The 13,023-nt window shown below is 47.4% G+C and overlaps 1 protein-coding gene across 1 annotated transcript; it reads left to right on the forward strand.

Moving 5' to 3' along the window:
* Positions 1–3,271: 3,271 nt before the first annotated feature.
* LOC136495385 (ferric reduction oxidase 7, chloroplastic-like) lies at positions 3,272–6,409 on the forward strand. Its single transcript, XM_066491327.1, has 5 exons — positions 3,272–3,593; positions 4,161–4,835; positions 4,957–5,050; positions 5,539–5,736; positions 6,249–6,409. Exons 2-5 carry the CDS (start codon positions 4,580–4,582, stop codon positions 6,391–6,393), a joined length of 693 nt encoding a protein of 230 aa, XP_066347424.1. The 5' UTR covers positions 3,272–3,593; positions 4,161–4,579; the 3' UTR covers positions 6,394–6,409.
* Positions 6,410–13,023: the final 6,614 nt, after the last annotated feature.

Genomic DNA, 13,023 nt, shown 5'->3' on the forward strand with positions numbered 1-13,023 from the left:
GGGTGCTGTTCTCCCCGGACAGCGCTGCTTACGGTCCCCTCGACAATTTGGAATCCATCAGCGTCGACGTTGGGCCTCTAATGAGGCTGCCGAGACGTGACAGGCACGGACGCCCAACGCCGTGGGCCAAGGCGCTGATGCACTGGGATTCTTGCCGCGGGCTGTGGACCAAGGCGACGCTGCGTGGGCACTCACGCAGCCTGCAATGGTGGATTCCTCCGACCATCGGGCGTGCAGGTCCTATGCCGATGACGACGCTTCCCCTTGGCAGCCGCCGGGTGGTTACCCCCCACGGTGGTTGCGTTCTGCGCCGCGTCCGAAGACCCCGCCGGCGGTGGAGGCGTGGCCCGGAGAGCTTTTCGGGCAGCGTCCAGGTACGACAAGCGCATGGCAGGGGCGACTTCGTAAGATAGCCCCTCTCAAATACGAGGTATACAAGCATTTAAAATCTATTCTAAATAAACTATAAGAAATTAGTACATGTGAAGTAACCATTAATTCAGTTTAAAATATACTATTCACATGTATACCATTAATGTCTATCAATATTCAATCATCTAAATATAGTAATCACAATCTATTTTAATGATTAAGGAAATATTGCATTTGCATATGACATTCGCTTTACCTCTCATAAGATGTTTTAGAATTCTTATTAGGATATGTTTATTTCAGGACAGGACAGATGGAGTAATAACATTTAAGATCACCAGTTTGAAAGACAATTGTTTGTAAAGTTTTCTCCTAGCTATCAGCCGCTTATGTAATAGGGTGTTGCTAGGTGAAAATGGTCCACTCTGATAAGAAAATATGACAATAACATTCAGTGACAATGAGCCTGATAGATAAATACAGGTTAGCGCACAGCGCTGCCTCCCCAGCAATATATGCACCCACCTTTAATTTCCTTGGCTGGAGATTTTTTTTTCTTTTCTTTTTTGGAACTCGGCTGGGCTACTGTGGTCTACCGGTCTTTATTGGAGGATGAATGCGATGTTGCTAGGCGGAAGGGTCCTAGTCCGATCAACGAAAATTCTTTGTGGGATGATAAGAACAAGGGTGTGGCTAGCCCCTGTACGTCCGGACGCCCGTGCCTACCCCGCCACCTGTGCTGCTCCGCCTGCCCACCCGCCCTGTGCCCATGCCTTTTGCTGCGCCTATCCGACGTCCACACGCTCGTCAGACGAGCTCAAACTGCCATGACGAGATGGATGGAAGGGAAGGGAAGGGAAGGGAAGGGAGGGGAGGGGAGGGGAGGGGAGGGAGAAGAGAGCACATGGCGATGCGCGCGTGGCACGAGGAACGCATGAGGTAGGAGCCGAAGCCATGCGGCAAGCCGCTGTCCGCCGGCCACCGGCTACATTGCCACATGTGCAACGCTCGATCTAGTTTTGAAACATCCAGAACACAAATGAAACACTTAACATGCGATTGAAACATGCATATGTAGCCATTTGCAACATGTGCAATACCAAGATCTACTTTTGAAACATTTATATGAAACGTTTGCAACATACATCTGAAACACTTGAAACATAAACTTGCAACATGCGTATTTTGTCATTGCAATATATGAAACATCCAGATCTACTTTTGCAACTCAAGATGAAACACTTGAAAACATAGGCAACATTCATATCTATTTTTTTTGCAACATCCAGATGAAACATTTGAAACAAAAATAAAAAATAGCTGAAACACGAAACATTGCATTTGCCATGCGGGGCATGACCTACCTGGTGGCGAACTACGGTATAGATCGGCAAGGAGGACAAGGAGCGGATGGATGCCGCCCTATGTGGAGGCGTTGGAGTAGCAACGGCGAGGCCCGCCCGAGCAGGAAGGCCGAGGAGGGCCGCCACCTAGAGGGGCCTCACGAGGAGCGCCATCTCCCAGCCCGTCCCTCACTGTACTGTAGTACTAGCAATAGGATTGCAGCCCGTGGTAGAGAAGATGAACAGAAAGTTGCTGGCTCCAGCGACGAGCTCAAGGCACGGCGCTGGGGTGGGATGGAGGAAGCGGAAGAGGTGCCGACGCGGGCAGCCGCAAGGCGCTGTGGTGGGGAGGAGGAAGCGGAAAGGACGGAGGAGGCACCGACAGGAGGCGCGCTCCGGCTGCTGCCTGTGCCTGGTTTGTGCAGATGAAGACGAAGGGAGAAGAAGGATCGGTGATCCTTAACAAAACGAGGGACGACGGCAGGTAATAATTGATTATCACACCTCTGTAAATCCTGATAAAATTTGTTTCCATTTGAATTTCTGTGGCACTCGTCAGCGTTAAGATAGTACAAGGTATACAAGCATTTAAATTTTATTCTAAATTATGAGAAATTACATGTGAAGGAACCACTAACTCAATTTAAAAATATAGTGTATACCATTATTCTATCAATCATCGTCTTCTGAATATAGTAGTCACGCGAACCGGCGCAGCGGGCGCTCCCGATCGTGCCAGTACTAATATGTTTTAGAATGCTTATTAGGATTTTTTTTTGTATTTCAGGACAGGACAGATGGAGTAACAATTAAGATCACCAGTTTGAAAGACAATTGTTTGTAAAGTTTTCTCCTATCACCCGCTTATGTAAGAGACAATTCTTTCATTACCACTAAAAATTATAGCATTTCTTTCATTACCATCAAAATTTATAAAATTTCTTCACTGCTATCAAATAATTTTTATTTTTCCTTAGTTGCCACTACCGTTAAAACCTATTAAGTTACAGTCTCTGACAGTTGGGCCCTACCATTTACCTCTGTTACTGTTGCTGTCACCTCCGTCCCGTCCGCGCTCGGCCGCCTGACGTCCAACTACGGCTGCGGCAGGCGAGACGCAGGCAGTTTCCTCCCTTCTTCCACCTCCCGTTCGTTCGTTCTTCCGCACCCGGTCGCTACCGTCCGTTCTTCCACATCCGGCCACCGCACCCAGCCCTGGCGGCCAGCGCCCCGTCCCGCAACACCTCGTGCAGCCTCGTGCCCAGCCCCGCGCGACGAAGGGAGGAGAAGGAGAAGAAACAGAGCTCGCGACGCCAGCTCGCCCCCGCACCGTCGTGGCTGGGCTGGAGCTCGCCAGCGTTGCCATGGCCAGGGCTCGAGCTCGCCCCCGCGTCGCGCATGGCCGAGCTGCAGCTCGCCCGCGCCGCCATGGCTGGGGCTCGAGCTCGCCCCCCGCGCCGCGCGTGGCCAGGCTGCAGCTCGCCCGACATGACCGGGGCTCGAGCGGAGCCCCCGCGCCGCGCGTGGCCGGGCTGCAGCTCGCCCACGCCTCCATGGCCGGGGCTCGAGCGGAGCCGCCAATTGTGGACGGTGGCGCGAGTGATGTCACCGTGCTATTGGACGTTCGGCGAGGAGGTCTGCGTAGGCGTGGTCGAAGCCCATGAGCGGCGGCCGAGGCGCGAGGCGACGGCGACGCGGTTGAGCGCGTCGAGCTTCTCGGCGAGCGCGAGGAGGCGCGCGTCGTCGCCCAGGACGAGCGCGCGCACGGCGTGGGAGCCGAGGCAGAGCGGGCCCAGCAGGCGCGCCACCTCGGCGTCGGAAAGCGAGCGGTAGAGGTTCGCCGCGCGTGACATGGCGTTGCCCCATCTAACGGCGTTGGTAAGTGCAGGCGACGGAAATGGTAACCAGGCAAACACAAAAATTATTTGATGGCAGTAAGGGAAATTTGAAAATTTTGATGGTAATAAAAGAAATGTGACAATTTTTAGTGGCAACGAGGAAATTCTCTCCTTATGTAATGGGGGTGTTGCTAGGTGAAGAGGTCCACTCTCATATGAAAATCCATCTCCGAATGATAATAACATTCAGTGCCAATGAGCATGATATATAAATACAGGTTACCTCACCTCAAAACTAAAATAGAGAACTTTCCTTTCGATATACCTTGAGTTTTTTTTTTAAAAGAATTATGGCATTCGTCGTTTGGTCATAAATCCTTATATTCTTGGTAAGATTTTATGAAACTATTGTAACTTTAACCCTTATGTAGAGTCTTCTACAAGATACTCCTATTTTTATTTTACCATAGGTTATCGTGTCTTATGAATATTTTATAATTTTAAAATATTTGCTAACTCTGCATTAAAAGATTATACGATTTTCTTGAAAAAACATCAAGTGTTTTTTTTATTCTAAAGGCACTACTTTGTGAACATTTTTTTACAGCTCATGCTGCGCGGAAGATAAGGAAACGGGGCGAAGTTTGATTATATTTGTCCGTTTGTTTATTTGCCGGCAACGCGCTAGTTGATAGTGATAGTTGTCAGATTTGTCTGCATGGTAATTGGCTAATTGCATACCTGGTCGCACGGGTGGGGCCTTCCGAAGCACACGTTGGTTGTGTGGCTCAGTGGCACTGCGCCACTCAGCTCAGCGACGACGCAATCACCTGACCATGGCATCCCCTGCGCGCCCTCGGCGGCTCGGCGCTCCTCGCCCTCCCATCGCCGTCGGAGACGAGCGAGCACCTATACCTAGTAGCCGTATAAAGGCGGCAGGGCCTAGCCCCACGGGACGCACAAGCTAGTGCGGGCTTTCCCCCCTAGATTCTCTCTCGCGCGCGTCCGCTTTCCCTTCTCCTGGCCATGGCCCACGAGCGGGAGCCGCTGCTGCAGCAACGACAGACCGGCGCCGCCAATGCCGCCGGTGCCAAGGGCTCGTCCTCGGCGCCAGCGACGGCCGCCGCGCTGCCGTCGCTGGCTAGGACCGTGCTCAAGTTCCTGATGTGGGCGGTGTTCCTCACCTGGGCCGCGGGGATCTTCCTCTACCCGACCAAGCCCGTGCAGGCTGTGTTCAGCAAGTGGGTCCGGCTCACCAAGGAGTCCATGTTCGGCATCGCTGGTACGGTCTCGACGAAAAATTCTGCTCTTCTCCTCCTTTTTACACCCGTCTGAAATTAACGCAGGTTAGAGTGACTGGGGTTCTTTCACCGCCTTTTCTTCTTGTTCCTAAATTCTTGCAGGGGGTATTTTCCTGACATTCAGCGCACCCATTCTGATCATCGCGCTTCTGGCATATGTGTACATCTCCTTCTTCCAGAGTGAGCATGTGGTGGAGTAAGTCCCCCCCCCCCCCCCCCCCCCCCTTTGTCTTCTACTAGTAGTTTTCAGAATTTAGAAGACTACTTCCTGAATTGTGGGAACTGGGTATTTAGTAATTTAACAGAACTCAGAGTCACAGATGTTGACTATTTTATAACTAGTATAGTAATTGAATTCTTTTGGTAACTTGAACAAGACTAGGCATGTTAGTCCAATTATTTAGGTGCTATTTCAAGTACATAGTTGTTTTTAATTGGCTACAAAACGAGCACAGCATGATAGGTTCAGATTCGAACATAGCAAGTTCAGGATAATCTGAACATTTTGAGTTCAGAGCAGAGCCTTGCATAATCTTTACATAGATTTCTTTAAGAGTTGCCTGCTCCTTTTTTTTTTTGCGAGGAATAGTTGCCTGCTCCTTTTTTTTTTTTGCGAGGAATAGTTGCCTGCTCCTGCTTCCGGTTCATGTCCATTATTCATCTTTAGTTTTACTCGCGTGCCAGGAAAAAGAAGTTGCGGTCACTGAGTTTCAGGCTCTGGACTTTCCCTGTTCTCGTAGACGGCCCCTTTGGAGTTGTCTCTGCAGTTGAGTTCATCGGAATTGTCCTGTTTATAACTTTTGTTTTCTACTCAATGACCTATTATGCCGTGGAGAGCGTGAGCCTTGTCTCAAAATTTGACCTTCCATCAATGACTGAGAGGTATGTTCTACAATGAAGGACTGTTTGACTGAAACCCACTTTTCTTTCTTTTTTATAATATATAAAAAACAGATTTAAAGCCTGCAAAGTCAGCAGTGTTTCTCGTTTATTTAGAATATAACAGTGTTATACACGCCAGTAAACTATCTAGGCTGTTCATAGGAAAATCTTTATGTAGATGATTATATATCTATTGCAGCGTTAGTGTTGCTGCTTAAGTTGTGGAAAACATGCACAAATAGTTCATCGATGTAACGATCCTCTGTATGAAGTTATTTATATTACAATACTTCTGTCTAATCTACCTTGTAATGATTCGTACACAATCAAATTCTTCTTGTCTGCAGTACTGTAGATTTAGCCTCAAGAGCAATCACTGCAGAACTTGTGTAGTTGTCTTAATTACTCATACCACTGTTGAAAATTAAACAACGGATTTTAGTCAGTATCATGAATTAGTTTGATATCTGAGCAATAAAGTTCTAAGGTACTATAAATTTTTCCTTGCACAGTGAATTGATACTGGATGTCATTGGCGCCCGTTTAGGGGCGGTTGGGTTGTTCTGCATGCTCTTCCTCTTCCTGCCAGTCGCGAGAGGCTCAGTTCTCCTCCGGCTTATCGATATTCCATTTGAGCATGCTACAAGATACTGTTAGATATTATGGGCTTGGCCCATTTATTTAATATCTCTATTAAACTCTATGGTCCGTACATGTGCATTAATGGTTTTATACCATATGGGAATTTAATCGAGAGGCGACTCTACTTAAATACTTGATCATTGATCGATCTATTTGAGAAGTAAAAGAGAATCACCTGGATGCCACACGCGCGCGCGCGCCGCCGCCGCCGCCCGGCCCGGCCCGAGCCCGTGGGCGTGGCGTGGCGAGGCAGGCAGGCAGGCGGCGAGCGAGCGGACGGGCGAGGCCTTTATTTTTGAAACTCCGTTTCCGTTTCCTGTGACGAATTGATTGGAGGTTAACTCCCGTGACCTCTGGCTCTCCGTCTCCGTCTCTCCCACCGGAGAAGGGAGGTGTGACCCCTCGGTGCCGTCGGCTTCTCGTCTTCTGGCCTCTGTCTATAAATCAAATCCTCCCCTTCTCGTCTTCTGGCCTCTGTCTATAAATCAAATCCTCCCCTCTCGGTTAGTTTCTCTTGGCGAAGTACACCACTTTCCAGCAGCGCAAGTTCTTCTCGTTCCACCTCCGGCGAGCACCAGAGATGGAAGAGTAGGCCTCCGGAACGCGTCTCCGTCGTGGGCTTCACCTGCTCGGGTGAAGACGGGCGATTACGTTTTGGGGAGTGTCGGTGGTGGCACGACTACTCGCTGGTCAACCTGTAGCGGTGCTTCTTCACGGCGTCCTTTTCTGCACTGCATCGAGCGGGACGACTACAACAGCAAAGCACCACCATGGCTTTTCCTGGTGCGAGCGGCTCCGCCGCAGGGTATAATCTCCTTCACCCTCTTCTGAGTTTCATTATCAATATCATGATGTTCCTAGGCAATACTGCTTTCATGTTCAACATGTTCTGTTTGATTGATTTGGATGATTATGCTAGTACTGGTTTTCTGGTTCCTTTTAATTTTGTGATTATCATGATCTTGATATTTGAGAACACATCTTTTATATTTGTGATCATGTCTGTGATGTTTCAGCTATGTAAAACAATGTTTCACATATGTTTCGGCTCTATAATTTGTTTTATCATCATGTTAACATTTGTCATGAAGTGTTTCTGTCTTGTTATTCATGACTTCACTCTCCTTTTTATTGCGTTATTTTTATGGATTAAAATAAATATGAAAATGCCTTATTGTTCAATAATCCAAAAACGTAATTTCAGGCCATTTTCATCTGTTGGCTTTGCGGGCATGCTAAAGCCTACGCCGTTTGAGGGCACTCACTACAAGAGGTGGCGTGAGAAAGCCCTTCTGTGGTTGTCGGCCATGCGCTGTGGTCATGTGCTCAATGAGCAGCCTGCTACTGTGAGATCCGATGAGGATGAGCAGGCTTGGGGACATGCTAAGACCATGTGCAAGGCTGCACTGTTGAGCATCATCAATGATTCTCTGGTTGATGCCTACATACCACTCCCGACTGGCAGAGCTGTGTGGGAAGCCCTTGAGGCCCGATACGGTCTTTCCGACGCCGGTTCTGAGCTGTACATCATGGAGCAGTTCCATGACTACAAGATGGTTGATAACCGTCCTGTAGTCGAACAGGCTCATGAGATACAGGGACTGGTGAAGGAATTGGAGCTGTACGGCTGTCCTCTCCCTGACAGGTTCGTGGCAGGATGCATTATTGCTAAGCTGCCACCTTCCTGGACTGATTTTGCTACTACCTTGAAACACAAGAGGCAGCAGTTTAGCATTGCTGAACTTGTTGGCACTCTTGATGTTGAGGACAAGGCAAGAGCAAAGGATGTTAAGGGAAAGAGCAAGGGCGGGAATGGTGAGGCGACTACTAGTGCACATGTGGTGCAAAAGTTTCGTCCTAAGCCACAAAAGAAGAAGCCCCAGCAGGAGCTTAAGCAGAAATCCACTACCTTCTTCAAGAAAGGTAATAATAAGAAGATGGGATTAGACAAGGCAAAGATGAACTGCTTCACTTGTGGGAACACTGGGCACTTTTCTAGAGAGTGTCCTGAGGCTAAGTGGAAGCCCCCACCAAAGGCGAAGACAGTCAACACCATTGAGACTGATGCAGACGCTGCTGGGTATGGTAATTTATCTGCATTTACAGTTTGTTCCTCACCTGATTGGTGGGTTGATACAGGTGCAAATATACATGTGTGTGCTGATAAGTCCTTATTTTCTTTTTACCAGGTCGGGAGGAGTGGAGCCTTGCTGATGGGGAATGGCGCGCGTGCTGGTGTTCATGGTGTTGGTACGGTGGATCTGAAGCTTACTTCGGGGAAGACCGTGCAACTCAAGAACGTGCATCATGTCCCCTCAATAAGGAAAAATCTTATTAGTGGCTCTCTGCTATGTCGAGACGGTTTTAAACTTGTGTTTGAGTCGAATAAATGTGTTATGTCGAAGTATGGAACCTTTGTTGGAAAAGGCTATGAGAGCGGAGGCTTGTTCCGCTTGTCTTTGGTTGATACTTTACCTCTTGCAGTGAATAATGTCGTTAATAACGTTAATGTTGAGATGAATGTTTGGCATTCTCGATTATGTCATGTTAACTTTGGTTGCATGTCCCGCTTAGCTGGTTTGAATTTAATTCCTAAATTTGACGTTGCCAAAAGTTTCAAATGTCATACATGCGTTGAGGCAAAACAACCTCGCAAGCCTCACAAGGCAGCTGTGGCGAGAGAGTTGGCACCACTTGAACTCATCCATTCCGATATTTGTGAAATGAACGGAATTTTGACAAAAGGTGGTAAGAGATACTTCATAACGTTCATAGATGATTGCACTCGATATTGCTATGTGTACCTAATTAAAACAAAAGATGAGGCATTACATTATTTTAAAACCTTTAAAGCTGAGGCTGAGAATCAACTTGAAAAGCATATCAAACGGTTGCGGTCCGATCGCGGGGGAGAATATTTCTCTAATGAATTTTCTGAGTTTTGCGTGGTGCACGGTATAATTCATGAGAGGACACCTCCATATTCACCACAATCCAATGGGATTGCTGAAAGAAAGAACCGCACTCTAACTGACTTGGTGAATGCCATGTTGGAGACAGCTGGTTTATCTAAGGAATGGTGGGGTGAGGCAATTTTAACTGCGAATCATGTCCTAAATAGAGTGCCCACAAAGAACAAAGAAATCACTCCATTTGAGGATTGGGAGAAAAAGAGATTAAATATTTCTTATCTTCGCGTTTGGGGTTGTTTGGCCAAAGTGAACGTGCCAATAAACAAAAAGCGAAAGCTTGGACCAAAAACTGTAGATTGTGTTTTCTTAGGCTATGCCATTCATAGTGTGGGCTATCGTTTTTTAATAATAAATTCTAGTGCTCCTGATATGGCTGTTGGAACGGTCATGGAGTCTAGAGATGCCACGTTCTTTGAGAATGAATTTCCAATGAAAATAGGTGCATCTAGCATGTCTAGTTATGATCCTATTCCTGAACTTCATGAATTAAATATACACGCTGATGATAACACCCATGAGTTTGAGCAAAATCCTAAGGAGGATGATAATACTGTCACTCGAAGGAGTAAGAGGCAAAGAGTTGCAAAATCCTTTGGAGAAGACTTTATTATATATCTCGTGGATGACACTCCCACAACCATTTCTGAGGCATACTCTTCTCCTGATTCTGACATGTGGAAGGAGGCAGTGCAAAGTGAGATGGACTCCATTATGTCCAATGGGACGTGGGAAGTGGTTGATCGTCCATTTGGTTGCAAACCTGTGGGCTGTAAATGGGTGTTTAAAAAGAAGCTGAGGCCTGATGGTACAATTGAGAAGTACAAAGCTAGGCTTGTTGCTAAGGGTTATACACAGAAGGAAGGTGAAGATTACTTTGATACTTACTCACCTGTTGCTCGATTGACGACCATTCGTGTGTTGCTATCCCTGGCTGCCTCACATGGTCTTTTCATTCATCAGATGGATGTTAAGACAACCTTCCTAAATGGAGAGCTTGAGGAAGAGATCTACATGGATCAGCCTGATGGGTTTATTGCAAATGGTCAAGAGGGTAAAGTTTGTAAGTTATTGAAGTCCCTGTACGGCCTAAAGCAAGCCCCCAAGCAGTGGCATGAGAAGTTTGATAAAACTTTAACATCAGCCGGCTTTGTTGTGAATGAAGCTGATAAATGTGTATATTATCGGTTTGGTGGTGGTGATGGTGTGATACTATGCTTATATGTGGATGATATATTAATATTTGGCAACAATCTAAATGTGATTAAAGAAGTAAAAGATTTTCTGTCGAGTAACTTTGAGATGAAAGACTTGGGAGAGGCTGATGTTATTCTCAACATTAAGCTTTCAAGGGAGGAAGGAAATGGTGGGGTAACTCTTATGCAGTCTCACTATGTGGAAAAGGTCTTGAACCGATTTGGGTACAATGAGTGTACGCCTGCTCCTACTCCGTACGATCCAAGTATTCATTTGAGGAAGAATCACAGAATTGCAAGAGACCAATTGAGATATTCACAGATAATTGGTTCTCTTATGTACCTAGCTAGCGCAACCAGGCCTGATATCTCGTTCGCTGTAAGCAAACTGAGCCGGTTTGTGTCAAATCCGGGAGATACTCACTGGAATGCTCTTGAGAGAGTGCTGCGCTATTTGAAAGGGACAATGAGTTACAGCATTCACTTTTCCGGGTATCCGAGGGTACTAGAGGGTTATTGTGATGCTAATTGGATTTCTGATGCGGATCAGCTGTATGCCACGAGTGGATACGTGTTTCTACTTGGAGGTGGCGCTGTTTCTTGGAAGTCTTGCAAGCAGACTATCTTAACGAAGTCTACAATGGAAGCAGAACTGACCGCATTGGATACCGCTAGTGCTGAGGCAGAGTGGCTCCATGATCTCCTGATGGATTTGCCGATTGTTGAGAAACCAATCCCGGCAATTTCCATGAACTGTGATAATCAAACTGTGATCACTAAGGTAAACAGTTCTAAGGATAACATGAAGTCCACAAAGCATGTGAAGAGACGTTTGAAGACTGTCAGAAAACTGAGAAACTCTGGAGTAATTGCATTGGACTATGTCCATACATCAAATAATCTGGCAGATCAATTCACTAAGGGTCTATCACGCAATGTGATAGAAGGTGCGTCGAGGGAACTGGGTTTGAGACCTACATAGAGCCATCAACAGTGGTAACCTATCCTATGTGATCGGAGATCCCGTGAATTAGGATGGCGAAACAAGCTGTTGATTGACTGAGGGAGAGACCCCTTAGATTATAGCTCAGTTCGTTGGAGATGCACCGTCTCTCCAATACTGTTAGGCAGGATGATTAAGTTCTTAATGTGATCCGAGCGGCTTGGTATAGCGGGGATGTTGTCCTACAGAACATCCTATAAGGAACACACCTATATGAGCTCGATTGCTAGTCACAATCTATGAGATGTGGGTAATCTCTAGATGCTCATGAAAAGGCCTCGAAGTGTGACTTATATGCTTCAAAACAGAGGGAAGGCACTTGGCAGCCTAGTATCAGTTAAGAGGCTATGTGAAACTCATCTCGCACAAAACTGTCAATTCAAGGTTCTGTCCATTGTTCAGTTGTGGATGAGTGTAGCTAGCTTTCTAGATGGATGTTCAACTTAACAGTCTCTATCGAAACACTGGTATATAAAAGGAATGTGGTTCTGAGAACTTCAAACTGCGTACCCTAGAGTTTGGTGGGGATTGTTAGATATTATGGGCTTGGCCCATTTATTTAATATCTCTATTAAACTCTATGGTCCGTACATGTGCATTAATGGTTTTATACCATATGGGAATTTAATCGAGAGGCGACTCTACTTAAATACTTGATCATTGATCGATCTATTTGAGAAGTAAAAGAGAATCACCTGGATGCCACACGCGCGCGCGCGCCGCCGCCGCCGCCCGGCCCGGCCCGAGCCCGTGGGCGTGGGCGTGGCGTGGCGTGGCGTGGCGTGGCGTGGCGAGGCGAGGCGAGGCGAGGCGAGGCAGGCAGGCAGGCAGGTGGGCGGCGGCGAGCGAGCGGACGGGCGGGCGAGGCCTTTATTTTTGAAACTCCGTTTCCGTTTCCTATGACGAATTGATTGGAGGTTTGAAACCTCTCCGTCTCCGTCTCTCCCACCGGAGAAGGGAGGTGTGACCCCTCGGTGCCGTCGGCTTCTCGTCTTCTGGCCTCTGTCTATAAATCAAATCCTCCCCTCTCGGTTAGTTTCTCTTGGCGAAGTACACCACTTTCCAGCAGCGCAAGTTCTTCTCGTTCCACCTCCGGCGAGCACCAGAGATGGAAGAGTAGGCCTCCGGAACGCGTCTCCGTCGTGGGCTTCACCTGCTCGGGTGAAGACGGGCGATTACGTTTTGGGGAGTGTCGGTGGTGGCACGACTACTCGCTGGTCAACCTGTAGCGGTGCTTCTTCACGGCGTCCTTTTCTGCACTGCATCGAGCGGGACGACTACAACAGCAAAGCACCACCATGGCTTTTCCTGGTGCGAGCGGCTCCGCCGCAGGGTATAATCTCCTTCACCCTCTTCTGAGTTTCATTATCAATATCATGATGTTCCTAGGTAATACTGCTTTCATGTTCAACATGTTCTGTTTGATTGATTTGGATGATTATGCTAGTACTGGTTTTCTGGTTCCTTTTAATTTTGT

Source organism: Miscanthus floridulus, chromosome 12 (assembly GCF_019320115.1).
Source record: "Miscanthus floridulus cultivar M001 chromosome 12, ASM1932011v1, whole genome shotgun sequence".
Taxonomy (NCBI): Eukaryota; Viridiplantae; Streptophyta; class Magnoliopsida; order Poales; family Poaceae; genus Miscanthus; species Miscanthus floridulus.